We start from the raw sequence: 27,919 nt of genomic DNA on the forward strand, positions 1-27,919 counted from the left end.
GATGTGAAAATCGATGGTAATCAATTTCTCAGTGTCCACATTTCTCTTTTTCAGTCGCAGAGGTACTGGTATTTTTCCTTGCCTTGCTCTGTGGTTACTCGTAATAGGTGGGTTAAAATATCTGGGGTCAACACAGAAATACTTCAATAAGCTCTGAAGAATTACATAAACTAAATGAAATTGCAGTTTCTGTCAAACATCAGTACTGTAGAAACAGTACTTCGTGACAGACAACAAATATCTGCAGCATGCTTCTGTTTTCATCATGTAACTTGAGGGCATAACCAAGTTATAGCAGAGGGATATTTATCTTATTTTGTACATTTTTGTTTATTTTTCATTTCGCAGTAGCAGCAGAAAGATTCACGAGCCCTCAGCTTTTATTGTGCCAAATGGTAAAGCCACTTTAAAGTCAATCTGCTGGGGAGTTTTGTTGGTGGTGGTATTATTTTTTTTTCCGTCTGAATGTCTCAAGCATCAAGTAATTCCCTTCAGACCAAGTCAGGACATGGAGCCAGTGGTTGTCCCTGTTGGTCTAAAGAAAAATGCTCTTATTATGCCCTCTGGAGAAAAGATCATCCCGAGGAATTCAGGAGATACACCATACAGAAGTTGTTTTTCAGACACTATGACTGTGGGATGTTTGGAATGAATTAATTTGGGGTGTCAATCCGTCATCCTTTTATAAAAACAATTAATTATAAAGGCAGAACTCAACACATTGCTTTGCTTTTTTGCATATATTTTGTTTGGTTCACATTGACTGATACGTTTCTTTAAGCTAAGACTATAGAAGGTAAAATATTCGTTCACATCAGACTGTATTCAGCAGTCTAGCAGCAGACTGGCGTTGGGCTTCATCACCAGATGCCCCAGGGAGAGAAGTAATTTAATGTGAGGCCATGGCCAACTTAATTTACAGTAAAGTAAATTTGCTGTTCTGTGTTTTTTAGTCCCCATTCATGAACAGTTCAGAACTGGCATATTTAAAAATGGAACTAGCTGGCTGTTTTGATGACTTCAGAGATCTCAATTCCCTCCTGTACCACATCATGTTACTCTTCGTGTCTTCAGTTTTGAGACAGGAGAGGGGGGAGGTTGGGCAGGCAGAGCCTATCAACACAGTGGTGCCTGCTGTGGCAAGGGAAACGCATAACCTAGGCTTTGATCAGGACATGAAAGAGAAAACTGGTTTTCCAACTTTTAAATGTTTTTCTGGATAGGTTTTATATCTAAGCCAGATACTTTTGGTTGGCAGGTTTAGACACAACCTGGCCGAGAGATACTGCTGACCAGCAGGGAAAGTGGCACGGGGAAGGCAGGAAAGATCATGGCCCCGCAGGCATGGGATGGGCATCTGTTCACCAGCCATGAGAAAGTCAAACCATGGATGCCTAACTTCTCTTAAAATTGTTCAATTAAGATCACTCTACAACTTCCTTGAGCAATCTGTTCCAGTCCTTCCATATCTCTATTGATAGAAAAATTCTTATTATCCCTCCTAAATCTTCTGTGGCTACAGATGCTTCTTTATGTCCTGTTCTGGAGAAGCAGCTGATAAGCTTTCTCTTCCCATAGTTCCAGTATTAGAGAACTAATAGCATGTTCTGCTCTCACAATTTCTCTGCTTCCAGCCTAACTGAGCCCAGTTCCTAGCCTTTCTTCACAGGTACAGTTTTCTGGTCTCTGGTAATACTTTCAGCTCTCCTTTGGACAGTCTCCAGCTTGCTGGGGTCTTAAGGAGTAGTGCCCCAGAATGGAATTCAGCTGAGACCTTGTTAGGGTCAAGTAAGTACTTTCCATGGCTTACATAAAAGATGCTTGTTAATATGTTTCCAGGTGAATTTTGCCTTTTCCGCAGCAGCATCTCGACTCACTCCATTTGTTATCTACTGTAACTTCCGTGTCCCTTTCTGCAGAGCTGCTGGCTTGCCAATCACTCCTCATTTTACATCCGTGCATTTGATTTATCCTTCCAAGCAGTTGCACGTCATGCTTGTCTTTCTCAATTTCACCGTGTTGATTTGGGACCATTTCTCCATTTTAGGAAAATTGTTTTGAATTGTTACCCTGTTTGTTCTCTCAGCTGTTGGCAGACACACTCAGCACAGTGCCCACTGCAGGTTTTAGAGCTCTCGCTCAACTACCAAGTAATTAATGAAAAGATTGAATAGCACTAAGCCTAAGACAAGCCCTGTTGGTACCTACTTGAAATGCTCTTCCATTTGACAGAAAATCATTACCTGGAACACATTGCAAAGCAACTGGTAACATCTGGTTATCTGTCTTCAGTCTGACTTCTTGGATGTATGCTGCTGAGTTAAAACAGAGAGAGAGCAAGTCTGGAACGGACCCCTCAAACACACACATTGCTGTCCTAGCAGGAAGAACTTGAAAGGACAAGCTAGTACAAGATACTCATCATATTGTCTGCTCTACTGTGGGAGGACTGTCAGACGCAGCAATAGTAATCATAGTACAAGAACTTGATTAGAAGTCATGAGTGCTTAACTACTGGGCTACCAATTCTGTTATCTTCCTAGGCAGAGACATTCCAATTAGCCATGGTCAAACTGAAGATGAGATGATTCAAAGCCAGTGTTTGCCCATATTGGTTTGCTAAAATGAAAATAAGAAAGGCTGTCAGTCTTTTGGTACACAGCGCCATTTGATCAACCACTGAGGTCAAGGGGAAAACTTCGTGCACTTTTATCCGACTCGTGTAAAGAGGTTTTCAACTTCATCTGTGGTAGGCAGGCTTGGAGACAGGCTGTTATGACAAAGCTGTCATTTCTGCTCCAGTGCAGTAGTGATTTTATCTTTATATAGTTTCTATCATTTTCAGATATGAGATCTATGCAAGCAATGTTTCCACAGAGGCTTTTTGAGCTTCTGTGTTGTAATCAACCATTTTGTGCTATTAGCTGGCAGGATCCACCTTTGATTCCAGGTCACGCTGGCGTCTTCTGTACCAGTCAACTAGCTGATAGAGCAAAGAGGAATATGCTGCGTATCTGCCGTTGTTGCTGGATATTTGTGCAGTAGCCACCTGTGAGAACATGACCGAGTGTCACAGCCTCATTGTGTAGCACACTCCAGAGGAGCAGCAAATGAGCCATTTGTGTCCAGAGAGTTCATGAGGCTACCAACGTGAGTATGCCTGCAACCCGTGTGAGGTGGCACTCGCTGGCTGCACCAGTGAAGTTTTCCTACTGCCAGCTTTGACATAAAACGTTTCCTCAGACCTTTTGTTTTACCCAAATCAGCTGACGCCTGACATTTGAGCTGACGTGTTTTGTCTCACAGTTGGAGTGGGCTGAGGAAATGGAGAACGTTGGTTGGTTTAGGTGGGAAACGTGACAGGTAGCAATTAGTTAAATCAGCGTACCTCAATTGCATTTAATTATATGATCATACCTGTAGGTCATGTGTCAAGGAAGAAAAAGTGGCTAGAACAGACAAAAGAAAGGAAGATAGGGTGGGAGGATAAGATTTCACTGTATAATGAACCAGGCTTAGGGCAAAAGGAAACAAAGCCACAACGCTATGGACTCCCCTTCCCTCACATAGTTGTTCTGTTTGGCTTAGCAGCATTATGGGGCTTTTCACTGATGATCCTTCTTGCTCAGCTCTTTAATTTAAGAAAAGAGAATATTATTCCTCTAAAGACCTGACTTTGGCATTAGGGTGTTGCTTTTATTAGCAAATTGTCTTTGCTGGTTCCATTTTTATTTTTTTAAGTAACAAAAAGGACGAAACAAGGAAAAAAAGGTGAAACCCAATTTTTGCAGAAGAGAGGGTGCTCCTATAATAAATTCTGCCAGAGCTTCAGCAGCTTCTAGCAAGCCTTTAGCCACCGCAGAGCTTTATTAGTAACTACAACCCAAGTGTTGTGGCATTTGGAAAGCCGCAGAGCCTTGGTTACTACATCAAAGAAATTGTCATTTACACGCCTGGGCACTCCTCTGACATTGACAGCCGGTTACTTTGCAATCCTTTAAAATGATTCTGGGATTCCTTGTTCCTTTTGTAAAGAGTGTACGTGGTAAATTGGTCTCTGTAGGGGAAAAGGGCTTCGGCCACCTCGGTGTGTCCCAGGAGCGGTTCACAGGGCATTGCTTGAAAACGCAGAGCAGGACCCAAACTGAGCGCAAAGCTTAGGCACTCGTAATAATTGTAGTAATTGGCACCTCAAGTGTGACGGCGACCAGCTCTATCCCCACGCCGCGCTGCCGAGTGCCGCAAGGGCAGCAATGTCCGTGGATGTAGGCCTCACGGGATTCCTGCTCATCCCACAGCCCCTGAGGGGCTGAGCTCACCGAAAAGATGCTGGCAGTTTGAGTCAGTGTGTCTCTTCTGTGCCTCTTCTCGATGCTATCGATGCACCTCGTGTCTTGGCTCTTGTCTTGGCGGAGAACTCAGGAGGGCTGGAGGGGCAGGGGCAGGGCCTGCTTTTGTTTTACATATGAAAGGCACTAGGAATGGGGTTTTTGGATGCTCAAATATGATGCTTTGGGAGCTGCTGAAACTGGAGGGCAACCTTCACAGAAAGTGAACTGTTTGTGCTCGTGACTTTGATCAAGCCCAGAACTGCTTCTACAACACCAGATCGCCTGGGAACCACCAGGCCCCTCTTGTTCCTGCCCCTCGCCTGAGCCAGGCTGTCCCAGCAGCGGTGTGAAGCCCAGCAAATAGTCAGAAATACGTTGCCTGCTCAATAGGAGCTTCTGCTTTCATAGCCTCTGGCCCACAGTCCATGCGGGTGTGATAAGCTCTGTCAGTCTCGGCTGGTTCCTCGGTCTCTAGTTAAATGCATTTTTATGAACTGGTGAATTGTTTGTAGGAATTATTTCACTGTAATGTGTTTCAGTGTCTGGCGCACACAAATCCTGCCAATTTTTCATTGTCCACAGGCAGCCCTTTTTCCCTTCTGTGGGGAATTGATTTTGAGAGAATAATATACCTGCTGTGATGCCTGAATTCTCCGCAAGCAATCTTGCCTCTGAATGCCAGCCACCCCAATGCTATTTAGCTTACGGGAAGTGCTGAAATTACAGCCCGAGGTGGCATGGCTGCTGCAGTAGTATCAAACAAGTGGGAATAGAATCGTCAGTGACAAGGGACGAGATGACCTCCACTAATCCAAACCTTTTACCCACATGTTTCTGCTTTCCATAAAAGTACAAATCTCACTTGTCTGTCATTTAATAAGATTACAAGGCAAGACCATGCAATTCTAACTGTTTGCTTCTGAAATGAAATCCATCCCTTGTGAATGGGGAGAGCCAGAGCTAACTATGTGTAAGATCAGAGTATGTCAAAGCACATCCTGAATTCTGTCATGGGTTTTCTTTCATTCAAATGCTCAACGAGTGAGCTTGTTCTGGCTTTCTGCAAAAAGCGAGTGTTGCTCCCGGTGCTCCCCAAGACCGATAAATCTTTCTCATTTCCCTACAAAAGACAAGGAGCAGCAAGCTAACCAGTCAGTCTAAATCATCATATTTAAAAAACACTAATTCTAAGCAGTTTGTCTAAAATTTAATGTGTTTCTACATCTTTTTCTCGTTTCAGAATCCTGTGCTGTCAGTGAAGCTGTGATAGATTTTCTCTAGCTTCAGTAAATGAACCTAACTTTTCAGAAAGATGCTTGTAATCCGTCCATCTGTTTTGCTTAAATTCATTGGAAACTACAGTTAGTCTACCAAAATTGCCTAAGTCATTTATTCATACTTGATTTATATATATATATTTTTAAAGGTTTAAAATTTCTGGCCTTCAGTTTAGGGTGGGTCCTCAAGACTTGATAGCATCACGTAGGAGACCCCCATGCTATCTCCAAGGAAGCCCTTGGCCTGTGCAAAGGCAGTGCAGTGCCAGGTTAGGAAGCAAGCTGGAAGCAGTAGGGCCCCATCAGCCCCATCACCAGTACTTTTGTGGCTCCTTGCTGCGGGGCAAACTCTGCAGCCCTTGGTCTGTGCTGTTTTGCACAGCAGAGATGGAGCCAAGGAATCCAAATAGCAGTTGCAGAGCTGTGAAAGTGCTCTGGGGTTGCAGTTCCCAACCTTCTGTGTCTCTTCCTCGGCTGACGGTGCATCCTGATGGCTGCTTTTTGCCCTCTCTCAGACCCCTGCAACTGAGGAAGTCTCTGAACAGCTGATTTCCCAAAGCTGGTATGACACGGGGCAAGGTTCAGCCCTGGCTTTGTCCTATGTTCTTGGCCAAATAGCTATATTTATATATTTTTTCATAACAATCATTGTCACTGATTTTACGACTGCCTCTACTTGCTACCTCTTTGCAGCAAGGTGGAGGCACCCTGTGTATGCTCCAAGTGCTGTTTCATTTACCTCTTGGGGCTTCCTGAAGCAGCGGTTGGATCCATACCATCATTTTAACAGCCTTTGCTAGATGGGTTCTCCATTAATTTATCTAATCCCTTTTGAACCTCTTTGTACTTTTGGCTTCCACAATCCCGTGCGCAGGGAGTCTGTATTTAATTATGTGTTGTGTAAAGAAGTGCTTCCTACTTTTCAGTTTCAACCATTTGCCTGATAATCTCATTATGCTTCCCCTAATTCCTGCATTGTGAGAAATAAGCGATCTGTTCCCAGGTTACCTTCTCTATGCAGTAATGGATTTTGTAGGCCACTATCCTATTTCCCGTCAGTTGTCTGCTTTCCAAGCTGGCATCTCCACTGTGCAGGAGTTGTTCCACACCTCTCATTATCCTCGTTGCCATTCTCTGCACTGTTTGTAGTTCTCTAATTTTAGTCCACAGCCTTTTCCAGCTGCGGTGGCCAGAACAGGACATGGTGTTCAAGAAGGCATGGCGGGGCTTTCCACAATGTTGTTTCCTATAGGAGATCTTTGCCAAGCTCTCCAGCGCTTTCCTAGCAATTCCCAATATGATCTTTTGCCTTTTGATACTGCTGAGCATCAGGTTTTAGGAAAGACTCCCTTTCTGTATGAGAATAGCCAATTTAGAGTCAATAGCAGCACGTGTATGCTTGGGGTTATTGATTTCTATTTCCAGAGTGCACACTGCATTGACTTGTCAGCCAGTTTCACAATAAGCATTAACTTCTGCTGAGTGCTGAAGTTTATTACCCTAAGGCTCTTGCTTCGTAGTGGAATTCACAATTCCCAGTTAACCTGGGGGTAGAACGAAGTGCCTAGGAAATGGGGTTCACAAAATCTGCCAGGCAGAGCAGGTATTTAAGTTAGCTGCCAGGAGATACTGGTAGGGGAAGGGTAACTTCGATCTTCTTTTCAACCTGAGGAAGCTCCTTGTTTCCACTTGGGATTCACAGCATGTCCCCAGCTCTGCAGAGTGCCAGGTTTTCCTTCTAGAAACACAGGATGAGGATTCCTTGTCTGACTGGTCATGTTTGGGCATCTCACACTTGTAGCACTTGCCTGAAACTCCTCTGTTCAGTTTTCTCCTGAAGTGAGATGGGAGACCACACTTACCATGTGAAATATGTATGTTTTGTGCCTCTGCTTGTAGGCTGAGGGGTGCAGGGACAGGAGAATGGAGCAGAGAACTCAGTGCTTTGTGCTTTGAGGATTGCTGAGTGAGGAAGGGAGCTGAATGCCAAATGTGTGCAAGGATATCATGTCTACTCCCTTGTTTTGAGCTCCCAGAGAGGTTGCTCACACTTCAAAGGAAGAGATGGACTAAACTCAGGATTAAAACACATCCGTCTGAGCTTGAGGTTACTTCCAGAGATACTGGCTGCTTGTAAATAAGTGGAAATGCTGCCATGGACTTGGCTAAGACCATGGTTTCATCACCTCCTTTGGTGTTATTGTACTTCACTTTTTCAGCACACAATTTTGAATAACTTCATCGAGGTATTGAGTAGTTTTCAGTTCCCTGGTGCTCTGTTTCAGCTTTTCCCTCTAAAAAATATCACTGAAAACTGTTATATCAGGGCACGGAGTAAGTTGCATATCTTAAAACTTTCCATACTTTTCATAACCATCACCTATTCCCTGCATACCAGACCAGGAAAAGCAATGAAATACAAAACTATCCGTCAGTTTCTGCCTCCATCAAACTCAGAAAAAAGACAATATCAGGGTAGCACATCATCTGTCTCTCATTCACTGTAAATAGTTTTAGAGTACCAGTAATTTTTCTCTCTACCTTCTGGCTGTTACGAATGCAGCAGACTCCAGGAAGCCCAGTGGTGGCTGAGACTCTGCTTCCACTTCAGCTTTTTTTTTTTTTTCCCTGCAAATTAGTCTTTAACTTTGTTCCAGTATTTGAAAGATCTAATATTCCATCTAAATTGAATATTCAAATATATTTTTAGGTTCCTTCTGCATCTCTTTTAGTAGTCTCTAGAGCCTTGCATTCCCCCCAGTTCACCAAAAGCACATGATTAAGTGCCTGTGTGCTTTGCGGTTCTGGGGCCTGAACTCTAATTTCTTTTCTCAGTTTTGTTTTCAAACATTTGAAAGGCCTGGTGAGATCTAACTGCAAGACATTTATGGCTTTAATACTAGTTATTGTAAAAGTCAGTGGCCATAAGTCTAATATGTTTGTGCATGTATGTATATACGCACGTTACTACCGCTGGAATTCAAGAGCTAATGATGTTATGAACCTAAAATCCTGTTTGTTCCTTAGCATACTTGTATACTGAGATTATAATAATAGACGTCTGGCCAGAAGCAGTTGTCTCCATTAAAAACTAAATCTTTGGCAAATATTTCCACGTAACATGAGATATACAACTATTTTTTTCCTAAAATCAGAAAAACTTGTGTAGCAATTATGGGAAAGTAATTGCTGTTGTCTTCTGAAGCGTATCTGTCACCTATGCCTCATCAGAAAACTGACAAACTGCAAGTGATAAACGCATATCCAAAAAATTCTCGGATGAGAAGTTTTCCTTTGAGGTGATGCTGGTTTGTGTTTTGCACTTTTTAAATAATTATCAAAATCTCAAGTCCAATAATTTTACAGAATTTGAAAACCTGAATAGCTTTTTGCCTAAAAGACAACCCAAAAGACCACCTACTCTTTCAATGCAAGCATCGGTCACCGACAACCAAGTTGGAATCAGAATAAAAATGCATTACTCTCCAGACACTAACTTAAATTTACTGGAAAAAGTACTGACCAAGTTAAACAAGCAATAAAAGTGGTGTTTTGGGGGTACTGACTGATAGATGAGTTCCTCGTTTGTTCTTTAGGGCTCAGGGCAGCATTTAAGCAGTTTTGTTTCTCTTTTCTTCATTTTTAAATGATTTTTTTTTTCTCCCTCTGGCTCTCTTATCTATTGATGTAACTGGTGTTGCATGAGAAATTACCTCATTTCAATGGCTGGAGCCAGTTCCTCTATCAGCTGCAGCAAGGTCTCCTCATTCATTTAATGAGCCTGGATAGGTAGGAAATGAAGTATTAGGAGCTGCAGATGAAGAAATTAAAGCCGAATTTTCTGTTTATTAGGGTGGTTTGGAAGAAAAAAAAAAAAAAGGAAAGAAAGAAAGAAAATGAAGAGTTATATTAATAAAGCCAGGATATATAATTGGTATTTGGATTATGGCATGATTATTACTTTGCAGACACGGGACTCCATTATCACTCAGTCATCAGCAAAGGAGCCGCGTTCTGAGCTCGTCTCATCTCTGAAGCTGAAAGAAGAGCTGGTTATTATCTTCAAGTGGGGTTATTAATGAGGGGAAAAATCATCCCCAATTACTGCGAAGCAAAATATTTCAACATTTACATATCTGAGACTTTAATTTTGATCTAGTCTTTCATGAGTTCTTAAGCTCAGACCGTACTCACTTTTCAAAATGCTCCCACAGTGACATATCGAGGGGAAGCTGTACCTATCCAAGTGTTGGCTTCCCAAGGCTTCAGGGTCTCAGAAACGTTGCTCATCCCATCCATGTGTTGCCAGCAACTGACTTCCACTGAGAAGGAAGGAAGTAAGAAATTCTGGCCTGGAGATACTGTCTGTGTTCACAGTCCATTTTTTCTTAACTGGGATTTATCTGAAAGCTCTTTTCACTCTTTCTCTCTCTCTCTCTTTTTTCTTTTTTTTTTTAAAGAAGGTATTGATCCTTATGAAATTAATGGTTTGGAAATTTTTGACTGTGAACCTCCTCGAATAAAACCTGAGCAACACAAAGGTGATGATTTAAATTCAGTTAGACGTGTGGGCAGTAGCCAGGAGATGGGAGAAGGGCTGTCAGGACTGCGAATCCATCCATCAACACAGATGCAAAGGTCTGACCTTGGTGGGTTCAGGAGGCAGGGACGTCAAACACAGTTTGCAGTCAATTGGAAATGCAGCTACCAGACAAAGAAAACTCAATAATTACACAGCTGTTTCAGTAGATTACAGATTTCCTAGAAAGCGATATAACAGCAGTCTGTGAATGGAAAAAGGAAACCATCTTTCTTTTTTTTTTCCTTCAAAAACGTAATTCCTGAAAGTCATCAGATATGTCCTCTGTAAACTTCTCTCTTTTCAAAACCCACAGAGTCTGCTGAAGATTTCTGTACAGCACTTATGCCCGCTAATGTTTAGATGATTTACAGTGAAAACTGCTGCAGAAAGGTCTGTCTTGGACAGCCATATAAATATTAAATTAATTTCTTATGAAGGATGGTTGCTATTACACTAAATATTAAATGAATTCATAATACTTGGACACTCGCAATAAATCGTTTCTGGGATTGCGTTCTAACATTCCATTCCAAAATCCTTTCTTTTTTTTTTTTTTTTTTGGTATTGAAGCCATGGAAAAGGACCAGTTGCTCTTAAAGAAACGTGTGGCTTCGTAACATTAATGAATTCCCACGGCAGAAGGGGTTTAAACTTACTCCCGTTTTACAGATGGGAGGAGGAGGCATGAAGGGGTTTAAGTTGAACTGCTGATCACAGCAGGTTCAAACCCAATCTGTTTCTCATGAGAGACATCACGATAAATTATCAGCTCCTGACAGTCCTCGTTTTGCTTGAAGTGCTCTGAGCGGAGGATCTGGCAGTGTGAGACCAGAAGAGGCTGAGAGAGCACTTGGCAGAGCCAGAGAGAGGGATGTAATGTCTACACTCCAGGCACTCAAGGTGTTTTGTATGTGTTCACCTCCAAATGTCTTGCCCACGGGCACAGAGGGAAGGATGGGACTCTTCTGGTTTTGACTAGCAGGTCCGTGTTTAGTAAATGAAGTGCTTCGTCTTAGCTCTTTAAAGACCACAGATCTTAGCCTCAAAAGTTTAGTAAAATGCTCAGTTGAATACGACAAGGCTAAAAAATCAATTCTTTATTTTGCCTTTTGTTAAAGCAGAACGACGGGTACATCAGTGAGTTCATTATAGCTCTCTGCTGTCTGAGGGATGGGAGCTTCAGTGTAGAAATTGATGCCAGAGCTAACCTTGTAGGGTGGAAACTGTTCTTGTAAACAAAACCGAATGCTTTTTAACGTACAGACGGGTGTGAATGTATGCATTTCCTTCTTTCCAAAGATTTTGGCTGCTATGCCTTACATGGTCTTAGACATACAAGGTATTTCTAATGAAAATTTGCCAAGGTATTTAAATTAGAAGCAGAAATGAGAAAAGCTGCTACCACGTAGGAATATTAATTGTTCATTATACGGGGCTTCAGTTCGTGTAGTTACTTTGCATGTGCAAAGCTGCCAATTAAAGAGGCTCAAAGTGCTCACTGCCGCACAATAACCATTTCTCCAGAGCCCCACAATGGCTATTGCATTCTGTCACTGACCTTTAGACACCTTCAAACGCATATTGACACAGTATGCTGGGATCGTTAGAGCTATGGTTTCAGTGAGCTACAGGGAAAGGAGAGGTTTGCAAGTTTTGAAGAGCTTTAAAATTTGATGTAATGATGACAGCAGCGGTATTTCTTAATTAGAGAGTGAGAGAAACACTCTCTAACACACGTGAAGTATTTTTTGGTATTAGTATTTTTACTTCAGGTGAGTTCCAGCGTGCACAGCTACCACAGCTCCTGCAAGGCTGCCTTCTGGTCAGGGAGGGGAGATGCTTCTCAGGGGCCTTTGGCTTGCTTTTCTGGTGCATCCAGGGGAATTAAGGTAGTGGTTTAGACCTGACGGTGCCATATGGCCAGCCTCCCTTAGCTTCCACAGGTTCTGCCTGGATGAACATCTTGGCAGGAGGGATCCTTTAATCCATAGAGTAACCTGTAAGTGACAAATGCCCTTAATAGTGGGAGCTGGTGGTATGCAGGAGACCACCATACCGCCAACTGGAAGCGTAGTTCAGACTGTTCTTCAAAAATCACTGGACATTGTCTCTGAAATAACAACTGTACTTTGCTTTTGTTCTTCCATATTTTAACATTTACGGTATTTCTTCTTTCTGATCAGTCTGTGACAGCTGAAAAGTGCAAACGAGAACTTTGGGAGCCGAGACATCAGATACTCCAAGTACATTTACAAGTAGATTTACTACTCTGAGCATCTTCTAAAAGCTTATATTTATTTTAGTGTAGCCCTCCTATTCTTTAAAGCTGCTTTGAAAAATTACTTCAGCAGTCAGCACATAAATGAGCATCATTTTAAACCTCGCATGAGACATTTTGTCTACAGAGAATAAATAAATTGCTGGCTTGTATTTCCAAACAGTGTTCCGGCTCAAAAGGAGAGATCCTTTTCCATAAGTACTGTGGTTGCTGGGTTCATTTTTTTCCCCCCCCAGGAACCTATTATAGAACAAATTATCAAATATAGCCAAACTTCTCAGCCCTGAGTCTCTGAAGATAGTCTTGGATAATGCCTTGCACGTCTGATGGAGGAGAAAGAAATCTAACAGACCTTTTACAAAACTTCTTGTGTGGTTAAAAAAAAATGGAAAAATTACTGCAAAGCATTGCTGGTTGCAACTCTAGCCTAGCGCTACAGTGCACCCAAAAAAACTTTCTAGCTGAAGGAAAGAATATTCTCTATTTGCATGTGCTTGAGGTGGACATGTAGCAGGATTTCTCATTGTTATAAAGCATGCAAGGTCTGATGCATCTCTTCGGTAACAAAGGCTGAACTTTTTTTTTTCCATGTTAATTGAAAGAGTGCTGTTATCTTGTTGTCATTACTCTGTACCAGAAACCCCTGTAGAAATGTCAAAATTCACATGCACTGACAGTGTAATTGCCAAGCGTGAATGTTGTGGTCTATCTCCAAACGTAAACGCCTTTACATTAACACTGGAGGAGAAGTGGCCCACCTCTGGCAGGGAGATGCGGGTAGGTACAGCGGTGTAATGCAGGATGTGGAGGGGAGCACACTCTGCAAAGAAGGATTAAAGTCTGTCTCGTGCCTCCCTTCTCCCTACCGTAAATCTACATCCAGTAGTAAATGGTGAGCAGTGACTCAGGCAGCAGTGATGAGCGGTTCTCTGGCAATGGTCCGAGATCTAAAATCTTTCTGCAGACGCTCGTGCTTTCCCAGCGGGGGTTTTTCAACGTAGGGCCTGCTGTGTCACCTTTTGGGAGTTTCTCTACTGGGGGACAGGATTCCTCTGGAAGGGAGAGGGCAGCAGTTCGGTTGCCACCTTCTCTGCACAGGAGGTTTGTAACTTTGCTGTCCCACTAACTGCACTGTTTCTTTCAAGAGGCATATATGATCACTGTCTGGGTGGACTTGAAAGTAGAGATCATCTTTGCAATATGCTACGTCCTTCTGCTGAACAAGTGCATCACTGTTGGGTGGGGAGGGATTTTTAAAAGATCTTTATTAGCAAAGGCTCAGGTTCTGCCTGGATCCACTCCTAGTCAAGGCAGTGAAGGGAAGTTTCCTGCCACACACTGAGATTTTCCAAAAGAAAAACAGAGGGATTAGGGATGTCTGCTCACTGCCCTGATTTCCTTTGGTTCCTTTGCAGAAGGAGAAGAAGAGCGGGCTGCTGAAGCTGCTAGCAGGAGCATCAACGAAAAAGAAGTCGCGCTCCCCACCATCCGTGTCCCCCACGCACGACCCCCAGGCGGCCATCGAAGGGGTCCTACAAGGAGCAGTGGGACCCGAGCTCTCCTCCCTCTCCAGCCACGGCAGGGCCGGCTCGTGCCCTATCGAGAGCGAAATGCAGGGAGCCATGGGGCTGGAGCCTCTGCACAGAAAAACAGGCTCCTTGGATTTGAATTTTTCCATCCCTTCTCCTGCCAGGCAGCCCCTCTCTTCCATGGCAGCTATTCGGCCAGAGCCCAAGCCTTTGCCTCGGGAAAGGTAAGCAGGGTGTCTCCAGAGGTCACCTGGAGCATGCATCCATCCTCAGGGAGGGTTTGGAGGGGGACTGCAAGTTTAACTTTCTCAGGGGTTGTTGGGTTTTTCAGCTCTGGAGATTGACTGTAGGCGGCTAAATGGAGAGGACAGCAGTGCTTTCTCAGCCCAAAGGGTGTAGGTTCCGTGGCAAATACCACTTTATAAAGGGGATCCCAATATTTTAATAAACTCATGAGGCTCTCATGTAGCAATTTTGGAACAATAGCAAAGCTGCAAAGATTTGAAAGAAATCATTTTTTGCCTTAGAGTATGAATGAAATGCGTTGGACAGGTCAGTCTGACCCTGAATCTAGTCAGGGTTTTAGAGCAGCTGATGCAGGGCATAAAAAGGGATGCTACAGGACAGTCCACACCTTACACGGTGTTTACTGAAGGCAGGTTGCAGTCTGGCTGGGATGATAACAATGACCCTGTAACATATTTAAACTTCTCTAAGGCATCTGGCCTGTTACCACAAAGTGTCCTGCTGAGCAAGCTGTACACAACTGGCCGGCGGGTATTAAGTAGATGGCAGACTCTTCGGCATTGGATGTCCCTCTAGATCAGGAATCCGTAAAAAAGGAGTTGGGTCTTGGACCCACACTGTCCAACATAAAGTCTTTGCTGCTGCAGGATGTATGACTGAAGTGGGAGGAAGGTGATGAAGAGGGTAGACACGATGGTACAGAGATAATTCAACTCTTTGGTGAGGAGAACACCGAGTAACAGCATATTTCAGAAGAGCCAAATCTGAGGCAAAATGGAGTGGACTCAGAGAAATATCATAAGAACAATAGATGATTTAAAACAATATGCTGTTAGGAAGTGATACACAGATCTTTGTTACATCTGTTAAATAGCAGGCTTAGGAACAGCTTGGTACCAGGCTGTAGGAGACTGAATAAGGGAACAGACATTTTGTCTGAAAGAGATGCTGTGGTTCAAGCACAGCTATTAGGCTTGAAGCAGAAATAAATACAGGCAAGTCCTTCAGTGCTGTAATGAAGGCAGCGAGAGCACACTATCGGAGTAGTCTCTTGTCCTTAAAATCCATGAAAAACCAATTTAGTGAAAAGAGTGAAAAACCAATCCCTATTTAGGCACACTTAATTTGGTCTACATCAGTTTAGATTAATGCTATAAGAAAAGCTAAATCAATATAAACCAGATTTAGCACCAGCGTAACTACATCAGAGGAATGCTGCACCTTTAGTTAAACGTAGTCATGAAAAGAAACCGGGAGGAGCATTCCCTGGCGCCTCTGGAGCTGGCTGTTGAGGTGCTGCTTTCAAGGCTTTGATGTAGAGAAGTCTGGACACCTTGTTCAATAGGCCAGGGCCAGTCCCGTATCCTACAAATTTCTCATTTCACCTCTGGAGGGTCCTGACAGTGAAATGTTCAACTAATGACAATTACAAGCAGCTGGAGTGAAACAGAATGGAGCCAGAGGGACACGAGTTAGCTGCGTCTGCTCAGCCTTGCTGGAATGAGGAGCAAATAGATTTAGACTGCTACAACTGTGCAAAGACTTCCAATTGCAGTATACGGTGGGAAGGAACTTCCTCTGATTTTAAGCGTTTTGATTCCTGAGTCTTAAATCTGAAAATAAGCTATAATTGAAGTAACCCTAATTATACACAGCAGGCAAGATGCTTTAATTGATTTATGAATTAACTTCCATATCATTGGTGTTATCTGCATTCCTTAACTGATCGTATGGGTTTTTTCATGCCCATAATGGGAAATATTAATTACCTTCATGCACTAGGAAGGATAATGCTTAGTCCTGGAATAATCTGAGCAGATACATTAAACACTTGCCTCTTAGAAATTCATCCCACATCCATCTGTGCTCATTAAATCATCAAATTGCTCAGAAGTACCAAATTATATTTTTTTTAAAACAAATTACAGTTTTCAAACCACTTGTTCTCTTCACATCTGGCAGCGGAGGAGCTTGCATTCAACATCACTCAGCTCCATATTTTGCTTGTTTGCATTTTGGTGCATTTCATCTGCACAGTAGGAGCAATTCTCTGAGAAAGAAAAGGGAGGGGAGGAAAAGCAAAAAAAAAAAAAAAAAGGTTAGATAAACAGATTCAGATGCTGGATGAAATTTTAAAAAGCTGCAGAGCATTTCAGTGCACTTAGCTGTACTTGGCTTTCCGTCTCCCAACGCCCATCTGTGCGCACAGAAACAGAGCACTGGAAGGTTGGAAGGAGTAGCACATTCCTTAATATTTACGGCATTCGAACGGGGCTCACACAGGCAGCAGAGCACCGCTACTTCTCCTGTGGAGGCTGCCCTGCGTCTCCGGCACTCGCCACAGCCAGGCTACTGGTCAAGGCCAAGCAGCCGTGCCACTAGCCATGTCGGAGGTGCATTATGTGGCCCTCATTGCAGCTTGGCCCTCACACTTTGAGGTGCCTGCCCTGCTGCCTGGCAGCACGGCCCTTGGTGGGAGCTGCAGCCTGTCAGAAAGGAAGGTGTGCCGAGCTGCTGCTAATTTCTGTCATTTTTTTGTGCAAGGAAAACAAGTATTTTATCTTACCCCACTTGACATTTCCAAAACCTGGCCCTGGCTGGCTGGGTTGGAAAGGAAGTTGGTCATTTAGCCGTGATGTTTAACTGGGATGCTTTGTGCCCAGCCCTGCCTTCTGGGTGTAGGTTCCCACTATCCTTTTATAAAACCACCTTCCTCCTGCTGCTCTCTGCAGCCTGAGCAGCGGAGCGGAGACATTTCCCAGGTGGTGGCCTTGTCACTTCGTGTCGCAGCGATTGACAGTAAAGCGAATTCCCCATCAGGCTCCATGTGCCCCACACACTCCTCTCCAGCTACTTCTACGTCCAGTTGCTGCTGGTGCAAGAAACAAGACCAGCACGGCCGGTCCCATACAGGGATGCTCTGAGATCAGGCAGCCGCAGAGGTGCCCGCACCCCATGCAGGCTATCGGTTCACGTGGAAGAGGGGCACGCCATCTGCCCAGCAGCACCGAAGGAAAACTCTTTCCTTGCCACCCCCTTCAAGAAGATGTGACTGCGCGCGGAGAGGAATGGGAGAGGCGAGCGGGCGCGTGCGTGAGTCATGTTCCCCCGGCTGGCTGGCACCGTTCCCAGATGCAAACCTGAGTAAAACATGTCGCGCGTTGTTGGCTCTTTTCTAGTAACTGGCACTAATTCTGCCGGGCTGAGTTCTGATGAAGCGGTTATAGCCGGCCGTGCTGTCACGACCGGCGTATCCGTGCGGTGTTCGCGTGGCTTTCGGGGAGCCTTCGAGCACGCTGTAACCACAGCAGCACTGCGGAATGAAATAGGAGCAGTGAGTTTGACCTTTAAAATAGTCCCCCCTGTGTTTCCACGTATCCTCCCTACAAATCACTGCCATGTTAGAAATCGAGCTCTCAATTCAAGGAAGCATTCAAGCATGTGCTCAACGCCCATTGACTTCAATTTCGTCGTGCACGTATGTCTTCTTTGCCAGAAGGGAAAGCAAAGGAAGGGCGTGCTTCTTTCCTGGAAAGCAATACCAGAGAAGTGACCCCGGGAGTGTGTTCTAACCGAACGGGGACGTGTGCACATGGTTAAATGCTTCTCTGACTAGGGGCACCTGCCTCAGGACTGGGAAACTGGAATTAGCCACCTCGGGAATTGAATCCTGCAATATTTCCAGATTGGAGGTTAGCCCTGCAGTCCTAATTTGCCTCATTGTGCCCCTATTCTGTGAGCCCCCGAACCTCCATCATTGTACTGGATGCACGTATTTACTCAGTGAGCAGATACTCGGTACTTTGTTTTTTTCCCCTCAGTGTTCAGGCCTGAGCTCGGCCCTTAATTACTGATCAGTTCTGATCAATGCTGTTCAATGCCTGTCTGCGCGCAATGGCAGAAGAGCCTGCGTGAGTAATTCAGACCAGACAACTGCCTCCCACGCTGCTAAAATGCATGAGATGAGTCTCACTCTGTGGAAAGTGTGGCACGAGGCTCTGCAGCTGGGGGAGTCGGAGAATCCACTCGCCTCGCACCTGCACTACTCAGTGAATTTCTCTGGGGTCACTCGCTTGGCATCTTCCAGCCTCCGCAGAGGACGAGGTGGCTTCAGCAGCCACACGTCTCTTCTCTTGTGTGTCTACATACCTGGCACCTTTAGCCCTTTTTGTGTTTTTTTTTTAAAACAAAACCGGAACTTCCATTACGTAACACCTATCTGAGGTCAGCAATCTTAGCTGCACCTTGCAGATGTCAGCGGTAAGAGTGAAAGGAGAGCTGGATGGGAGAGGCGTTTCTTCTGCCTGCGGGGACGAGCACTGAAAGGACACAGGACATGGGCTTCACAGCTCTCTTTTGACAGCAGAGGAGCGGTGATGACAGACCCATTCCTGGCTCTCCGTGGGCGAATGCTGCCAGAGTTCCTGTCCCATCCTCAGCCCCGGTGCCGGCCTCAGCCCGTGCACCCTCCTGCCCTGCGGGGTGTCACGTCCAAGCCCCAGGCTCCCTCCACTGAGGCTCTCTGCCCTGCCAGCCTCAGCTCAGCACAGCTTCCCTCTCAGCACGCATGTCCACACCTCGTGCCAGGGCTTCCAGTTTTCATCACGGTCCCGTTTCTTCCTCCCTCAGCTCCTCAAGTACAGGGAGGTGACAGCAGTTTGGGAAAGCCCTCACCTGGGTCCTGAGGGCACTGCAAAAACTCCCCGACGTTCTCCCTCAAAGCGATGGGACCATCCAGGCTGCATGTGGGACCCTCAGCCTGACATAGTCAGGTGCTGTGGAGAGTTTGGGACAAAATGGTCAGCATTTGGCAGAATTATGACTGTCTGAAGGTACCATTTGCAACAGAAAATACCAAACATGGTTAATAATAGGCAGAGATGCTTGCCACGCTTGTAAACATGGTTGTTGCCCAGCTGTTTAGCGTTTTTAAAAGTTGGTGGTTTAGAGGTATAATGTGACCTCAACAAAAATGAGTTGTTTCTGAGATCCATCTGAAATGCCAGGAGGCAGTATGTGAGAAAACCTGCAATTTTATTGTAGCTTCTCAAAGTCAAGGGGACAAAAAGGGAAATGAAAAGTGGAGATATAAATAGAAGCACAGAGGACTGCCTTTTTGGGAGCGAGGGAGAACATCTTGGGGGAGAAGAGAAAAGGTCTTTTCTGCCAGAAAATACGGCTAATCTATGTATTTGCATTTATGTATGGCTAATACATGTGTTAAGTTCTAGAGAAAAAAAAAAACTAGGCTGAAATGCCACCTGGAGGTTTCAGAGTGGCAGCACATGCTCTGACAGGAGCGATTTATGGTGCCTGCGAGCCCCTTGCTGGCAGCCCTGCCGTGCGATCATTTTTTTCTGCACACTGCAACCTTGATTGCTCTGGCTATCCCCGGCACTGCTTCAAAAGCCTCTCAAGGGAAAAAAAATGCAAGCATCTTTTTTTTTTCTTTTTTTTTTTTTTGTCTCCCACGGAGGACTTCTTACCCGATTTGCAAGGGCTTTTGTATCTAAGATTTCCTTATTCTATCAAAAACACTTTGGTGTTATCCTAGGAGGTACCGTAGTTAATTAAATTTAAACCGTAGCGTTTGGGGTTTCCTTAAATGGGAAGGAGTGCTTCGTTTTGTAATGCAGTGACTGGGATTTATTTTTTTTAACTCTCCAAGGAAATGCTCTGAGAATCCCTTTTATGAAGATGGGCACATTCTTATTGAGCGTGGTCACCTCCCTTCAAATGTGAACCATTTAGGGACTGCCAAATCACCACTCTTAAGGCCCAGTCTGCCTTTAAAAGGTTGGCTGTGCAGTTAAGGTATGACCTGAGGTGTTGGCAGTCCCAGAGCTCTTGGGGGACCCTGCACCAGACACAACCTTTTGCTGTTCCAACCCTCCTCTTCCTCAAAGGCTTTCGAGATCCCAGAACTCTCCTCCGGTGTGCTGTGGTTGTACGTGGAGTTGTGAGATCTGAAACTTGGCGTCATCTTAGCAAAAATTGTTCCACTCTGATAATTTAATTAATCAACACTGCAGCGGAGTGTTTGAAATAATGTGTGCATTCATTTGCATAATGGCTGTAATTGGCAAAGCCTCATAATGTAAGTGTAGCGGTTCCGCAGATGATAGCGTGATGGACCATTTTCCTGCAGCCAGCCAGCAGCACACTTTTCAACCTCTGTTATTTGCTTTTCCACAGAGAGAGGAAGTAACAGTGAGATTTACTGACCAAGGGACGGAGATGACCGACAGATTTTTGATGGCACTCGAACACACCTATTTTCCACATGACAGTGTTGCCATGTCAAGTTAACGAGGCTGTAATCAGGTTTTAGAGCAGAACCTCCACTCCAAACGGAGTTGAATGTGTTTCCACCTAACAGGATGTTTGGCCGGGGAGTTGTCCAAACGTGTAGCCAGATCTGGTAATTTCACTGTCGTGTCAAAATGGGGTCCCTAGCTTCAGAACGGCGGTCACTAGGTACTTCAGAAATGCCTGCAAAGAAAACCAGCAGCTGCCACTCAGCAACCCCTTGCCTTGGTACCACCTCACAGGGAATGGCTGCAGGGAGTACTGCTCCAGATCCTTCAGTGCCTGTCGAACTCGGTCCTAAAAGACATAATATTATTTTAAATAAATGCTTTCCTGGTGAAAGCATGACTGGGGCATCAGCGGCCGTTCAGTGGTTGTGGAAATATTAATCCTCGGGAGATGGGCTTTAGATAATCAATTGGCAACTATCGTACCATATTCATTACGTTGCAATTAGCAAGACAGGTATTGATTGTTAACCAAATGCCAGAGGACCGTAAAAGTACACGTGCTGAGGAGGAAGAAGAGTGAGGCAGAAATGTGTTCCCAGCTCCACTCACAAGTGCGCTGGTATAAAAGGTCCTGGGCTATGTTCTCAGGAGGATGTCTGCTGATGAGCCTGACGCAGAATAGCCCTGTCAGGATCAGAGCTGTCACTGCTTCGTTAAAATTAAGTGACTCTTGAAAGCCCCGTTCCCAGGGAGCCCTGTGAACGGTTCAGGGTAGGGCTCCCTCTTGGTTTGGAGAGGCTTCGAAAGCGATTTCACATCTTTCCAGTTTAGTTTCCCTCCCAGGTCTGAGGGACCCAAAGCACATTCACAAGACGCATAGCAAGAAGACAAACGTGAAGTGCTTTGGCTGCTCTGCTGATACCGAAGGCAGTCTGCCAGAGCCCTGCCAATTCCAGTTCTGGATGGAGGGATGTGGCAGTGAGCAAGGCTGTCACTCCGGGCATGTGGCAGCACCGTCCTGCTGTCACCATCCGGCTTCAGAGCACGTCCCAGCGAAGCCTCTGGCCGAGCTGGCCAGCAATCTTCCCCTGATATCGAGTTTTAGTAGGAAACGTAGCTGCCTTAGACACAACTGTTTGGAGAAAAACTGACTTACTGATGTTTCCAAACGTATTTTTCCTCAAGGTTTCTGGTTCACAGGAAGCGGGGGAGGGAGAGGCGAGGTGATGTTTCTGCCTCAAAACTCAGCCAGTTTTTTTCCCAATTACAAATCTTCCCATGTCCCGAAGCTCTTCCTGGCCGAGCTAGCAGCAGCCCCTGGGGCCGCCGGGCTGAGGAATGGGGCCGAGCAGAGGCGCTGGGTGCAGGAGGGGAGGAGGAAGCCAGCCTCCTTTCTCTGTCCCGGAGCAGGCCGGCCTGACATGGGGTTTCAGGCAGCTGCTGGCGCTGACACTTCATTAGCAGCAAAAGGAGCATGAAAGCCAGGCTGCCTTTTCGGTCTCGCTTTAGAGGTCAGCACCAGAAAGAGGCAAAAGGTTCCCAGCAGCCAAGCGGTGGCTGGCACGCACCCATCTCCCTGGGGATGCATCCCTCCCAGGCATCTCCCTGGGCCCTCAGTGGGGCCTGGGGGGGTGTCTCCCTTTCCAACAGCCACCCTGTCTGCTCACACAGCCCCTCGCGTCCAGAACAGGAGGTGGGGGCTCAGGACGGTGCAAAACAAGGTGAGGGGGGGACGAGTGCAGGCCTGGCCACGTCCACCCATGTCTTGTGGTGTGGCTGCTCCATGTCACATATCAGAGGCAGGTGGATGTGTCTGACGCCGTCTTTGCCTTTTTGTTTCCGAAGGTACCGCGTTGTGGTTCCCTACCCGCCGCAGAGCGAGGCGGAGATCGAACTGAAGGAAGGAGACATTGTGTTTGTGCACAAGAAGCGGGAGGACGGCTGGTACAAAGGGACGCTACAGAGGAACGGCAGGACGGGCCTCTTCCCCGGGAGCTTTGTAGAGAGCTTCTGAGGACGGAGCACCGCTCTCTGGACTGGAGGAGCTTTCAGGGGAAACTGCATAGCACAAGAAGAGACAGCAAAGGGAAACTGGACTGATAACCACTGCCATTTTTATTTCCAAAGACTCCCCCAGGCCCTTCAGTCTACAGCTCTGGAGACGCAGCGCCCCGCTGTGCTTCTGAACCCGCGCGCGGTGCATACAGTGGTATGTTGAAGTAGTGCCTTCCACCTGGAATCACAGACTGAAAGGACGCCCATTCGGACTGTACGTAACCTGAACTCCGGCTGTTATCCCTTTGTGTAAATTATAGAGAAAATATCTTTAAAAAAAAAAAAAAAAAAAAAGAAGTTAAGAGGAAAGTTGTTATATTGCTGTAACTTATTTGTCAGAGCTGCAGTGTTCTTATTACTGGCCTATGCAAGATGGATTTGAGAGTTCATGGAGGTGTGCTAGGAAGCTCTTAAACTGGGATTTTGTTTTTCCTGACGGAAGAAGAGGGAGGGGAGGGTGGAGAAAAAAAAAAAAAAAAAACACGACTAAAGATTTGTGCGTCGTCATGCAAGAAAGAAGGAGGAGTCCAAAACGTTAACGTCATGCTTTCTATATACCTCAAAGATATGCTGCGTGAGTTTGTCAGTAAGTGTGTCAGTGCTCAGAGTCCCGTATCATCCGATGTGTCCCGGCCTTCGTGCCGGGGAGATCCTGGAGGAAGTTCGGCTCCACCATTAAACTGTGGTTATTCAAGCAGAATCCCTTTTGCCTGTCTTCTGCCCTTATTATATGCAGCATGGAGTTTTGTCCTTCCGTATCACTTTCCATTGCTTTTTTGTATGACGTACCTTTTTACTGTAAGAATTGTTATACTTTATATATATTCCTACTAGATCAGACATTTCCTCTTTTTCATACATCTGGTGCTATTTTTTTTAATTGTTAAAGATTCGGTTTGGTTAAACAAAGAGGCTGCAACAAAGTTTGCATTCAACATACAAAATCAGAAGCGTACCTGAAGATTGAGATCAGACTATTTGTTCATGCTTCATAGAGGAAAAGAGAAAAAGCTGCTTGGTCACTGATAAATATACCTGAGGAGCGTGCCTGTGCAATATGCACACGCTCACTCTCTCTTGCATATTTATAGTGTCTGAAGACCCACGCTGAAGCACAGCATCCTGTCTGGAGAGTGATAATTACTCCAGAATTGGAAGCAATTCCCGGAGGAGTCATTTTAATTGACTTTTTCATGGCAATAAGAAGAACACTGCAGGTTCTAGCACGCGCAGGGACCTTGGAGTTTTCCTCTGTTGTTGCATCACGGAGATGAGAGCTGATCTGCGACGGCTGTAATTAGCATTACCGAAACACGATTTCTTACTGTAGAAATGTACAGTTTTTGGAGACTGTTCAATTTCTTAACACAGTCAAGCTACAATACAAAACGTATCAGGCAATATGAGCTTCCATCTACCAGGGACTTAAAGGTGCAATAAATGTAAAGCGAGTTTAGTCAGTTATTCCTATGAAGCAGAATGGGAAAAATTCAATAATGTAATTGTGAGAGTATTTAAAAAGAAATCAGCTCTTGGTGAATGAAATGTGATGAAAGAATTTTCTTAGCTGTATCTGTACCTTGCCTTTCCCGGCGGCTGGCTCTTCGCCAAAGCCAACATGTGGTGGTCATTTAAAAGCATGTTGGAGGCACTGTAACCTGGAGATGATCTTATTAAAAGGAAGAGGCCCAGTGGGTGATCATCATTACTACGTTGCCAGTATTTCATATGTGAAGGTCTAAGTTTTGTTTTCATTCAAGCCGTGTATACTAGTACATATCAAAAACGTGTAAGTGAACGTTCCTATTTAAGTTCAGCTCTGTGACTTTGTTCTCTGTAAAATAAGTTTCTTCTTGCTGTCACACGTTAACAAACAGATTCCAGAAACACAGTCCATGGCCAAGTATAGCACCTTCGAACAGGGAGGCATTATTTTCAGGATGTTTCTTTTTATATTCAACGTTGCCGCATTTGTTCGTATTCCAGATTGTAATGAGTCAGCCACTAAAAGTTTAGTTACTGTTGAGAGGAAATTGCCTTTTCATAACCAATAAGAGATTGAAGAAATGTCTTCTGGAAAGACTTGTTTGAGAATAGAGCCATATCAGTCCATTTATTTGGTCCAAATCAGAATTGGTATCGCTGCGCCTCAAACAGGAAACTGCACAGTTAGCAAGTTGGAAATGCCAAAATGCGTGTTATCGATTCCAATAAAAATTCTGGGTTAGCTCTGTCAGAGACGAGGAGATTTTTCTGACAACTTACAGTGGTTAAAGTTCTTTTAAAATTCTGTTCCGTGGGTGTATTTACTACACGCAGAAAAACAGAACAGGATGACGGCTTGGTTGCTGCCTATTGTGTTTAGCCAGATCTAAAATGGTTCCAGATTTCCACCTTTTAACGCTTAACTCTAACAGGACGAAAGTTGGTATGTGAGAAGATAAAGGGAAACACGCAGATGTTGTGTCGTGAAACCAGTGCTTTAATATATATTCTGCAGGGAGGATGGTGTTTCTCTTAATGGACAACAACCCTTCCAGTCATACCTCCTGCAAGGAAAAATAGTTGGGGAGGGGGGATCTGTTTTGATCACAGCTGTTTTCTGGCCCCTGTTTACTGCTTAGCATCACACTTCGGGTTATTGAGTAATCTTCTTGGACAAATCACTTCCATGCAGGGAGCACAAGTGCAGAACAAAATACAGATCAGTGATACGGAAACGTGACCCAGTGCCATTTGGAAAGTCCTGGGCTGAGAGAGGTTTGACTTGTACTGTGGTCTAATTTCTACCTGTCTTACAAGGGAAAGGGGAAGGAGATTTGCATCTCCTACAACAGGGAGGGAAAGGAGAAGAATCCTTATGGTGGCCTCAGTTTGTAAAATGCCAGGTTTGCTGTTCTAGAAGTGGGTTCAAGTAATTGAACAAATTGTTTGGACTTTGCACAGCTCAGAAAATGCTTTGTTATACATGAATGTTAATGTGGTTTAGGACATGTTGGCGGATATGAGTACAAATGAACTACAATGACTGTGTTTCTGATTCTTTAAATAAAATAAACATTAAGGCAACTCGATTGAGGTTTCTCTCTTCATTAGACAGCAAAGTGAACAAACAACGTTAGCAGCTCTGAGGCTTGCAAGGAAAAAGTAGTAATCCCAACATAAGTAAAGGCCAAGTAAAGGTAAGATCTGCCCAACCAGAAGACAGAATGTCCTTCTGGTTCTTCTTTTGGCAGATCTGTGCTTTTTCAAAATCTTGAGAAATTAACAGTGGGGTGACACATGGAGAAAAGCGGGGCAGGTCCAGAGGAAGAGAGCAGGGACGTAAAGAAAATAAGGCTCTGGGGTGACCTTATTGCAACTTTTCAGTACTTAAAGGGGGCTTATAAAAAAGATGGAGAGCAACTTTTTGCTCAGGCAGATAATGACAGGACAAGGGAGAATGTTTTTAAACTAAAAGAAGAGGTTTAGATTAGACATTAGGAAGAAGTTCTTCACTCAGAGTGCGGTGAAACGCTGGCACAGGCTGCCCAGAGAAGCTGTGGCTGCCCCATCCCTGGAGGTGCTCAAGGCCAGGCTGGATGGGGCTTTGGGCAGCCTGGTGTGGTGGGAGGTGTCCCTGCCCATGGCAGGGGGCTGGAACTGGGTGGGCTTTAAGGACCCTTCCAACCCAAACCTTTCTGTGATGCTATGATTCAATGACTGGCTGGAAGAGGGACCACGGTAGCAGGGAGGGCTGTAAGGAGATGTGGCAGCATAAGCGTTTTCAAGGACCTCAGCAGCCTTCAACCCTGTGAGCAGGCTGCAGGCATGCTCTGACATCCCTCCGGCTGAGCAGGCTGGTGGGCAGAAGAAGACCCCTGCATGGGCACAGGCAAGGTGCTGTCAGCGTGCCCCATGTGTCCCCTGGGCTGCATACAGCCGGGGAACCTGCAGACCTGGCTCCTGAGTCAAAAATTTTAAAACGTGGGAAACGCAGGAATTAAAACATGGAGAGGCAGCAGCTTTCCCTCCTGTTTAGCCTCACCAGCTGCCCGGTTTGACCAACAGGACGGTACAAAATGCCATCGGGAGGAGCACACCAGCTACTTTCTCAGGCCACGTACCTCGCCGAGCTCCAGCCCCGCACCTCGCACGTTGCTCCAGCGCGCGATGTGATTCCAGTCAGGTTTCAAAAGAAAAATAATCATCGTAAAATTGTAACGCGGCTTGGCTGGTCCTAAACTGCTTGGGGAGAGCAGAACCACCTGGACAACATCTGCGGGGCTTTCCTGCGTCCAAAAGCTCTTCCTGACATCAGCAGCTCCTTACAACATGGTGAACCTGGCAGACCCGCAGCTCGGCGCGCCGCTGCCAAGCCAAATAAATGAGCTGTCCTAGCAAGAGAGCCAAGAGGTGATACAGTCTGGAGAAGGCCCTGTCCTCACATCCCAGCCTTTCATGTAGCAAAAATAACTTTCCAAGCGGCCACAGATGGATTTCCAATTACTGGAGTGTGGGTGTCTCCCCCACCCACAGAAAACCACTTGTTTTTTCTCAGCCACACAAGCCAGGCCACCAGGCAGGGGCTGGCACTGGGCTCCTCTTCCCCCCATAGTTATAGGGGCAGCTCAGCTGCAGGTGAGCCCATCCCCACATATGCTTATCACTCAGCTCTCTTCTTTATCTCCACCCTGCTGAGACCTCCGCTGCCCATAAAAAGAAAGCAGCAGCCCATGGGCTCAGCAAGGAAGTCACAGAAGGGCATTTTCAACACTTTTTCGAGTCTCTCCCAGCTGGTGATACTGCAGAGGGACTCAAAGCATCCACAAGCTGCCCCCCACACCTTCCTTCCCCAGTAGCAGTAGCAGAAGAGCATTAACTTGCTCCTCTTCACGGGTGCATCCAATTTGCCCTGCAGCTGCCCGCTTGGCAATAAACCGAGCAGGCACGGGGGTGGGAGGCAATTTGTTAGGATCACCCCCCCCCCTCCCCTCCCCATATAATTGCCTGGGATCCGCATTAATGGGAACGTAAATTGGCTGCTGCTGTGCTAAATGACAACCGGGTTTTGTCTGACGGAGCCGGGAAGTGTCTTACTCTGAACATCGGCACCGAACAATCTAAATGCAAATTGCAAAATGTTTGGGGGTAAGGAGGCTGTTCGTCTTCTGATGAGGTTACGCGATAGCGCAGCCAGGGGAGAGAATTGCCTTTCAGCTCACAGAGGCCATCAACGTACGTGGCAGCTAAACGGCGGGGCCACTGTTTACATATTTTAATGGACCAGAATCAGTCATTCGGTGTGTGGGTTTTTTTTAACAAACTGGGGAGTTTTGAAACAAGATGTAGCACAGCAGTGTTCCAGCCGTATTCCAGCAG

At 45.4% G+C, this 27,919-nt stretch overlaps 1 protein-coding gene across 3 annotated transcripts in view; it reads left to right on the forward strand.

The window, feature by feature from the left end:
• The window catches only part of SH3RF3 (SH3 domain containing ring finger 3), a 237,302-nt gene extending 211,670 nt beyond the window's left edge, over positions 1 to 25,632 (forward strand). For all 3 annotated transcript variants that reach the window (XM_083814690.1, XM_083814689.1, XM_083814688.1), the window contains exons 9-10: positions 13,884 to 14,221; positions 22,349 to 25,632. In XM_083814690.1, coding sequence (XP_083670816.1) covers positions 13,884 to 14,221; positions 22,349 to 22,517 — 507 coding nt within the window. In that variant the 3' untranslated portion in view covers positions 22,518 to 25,632. The remainder of the gene's footprint in view (positions 1 to 13,883; positions 14,222 to 22,348) is intronic.
• The last annotated feature ends 2,287 nt before the right edge of the window (positions 25,633 to 27,919 follow it).

Source organism: Anser anser (genome assembly GCF_964211835.1).
Source record: "Anser anser genome assembly, chromosome: 1".
Classification (NCBI taxonomy): domain Eukaryota; kingdom Metazoa; phylum Chordata; class Aves; order Anseriformes; family Anatidae; genus Anser; species Anser anser.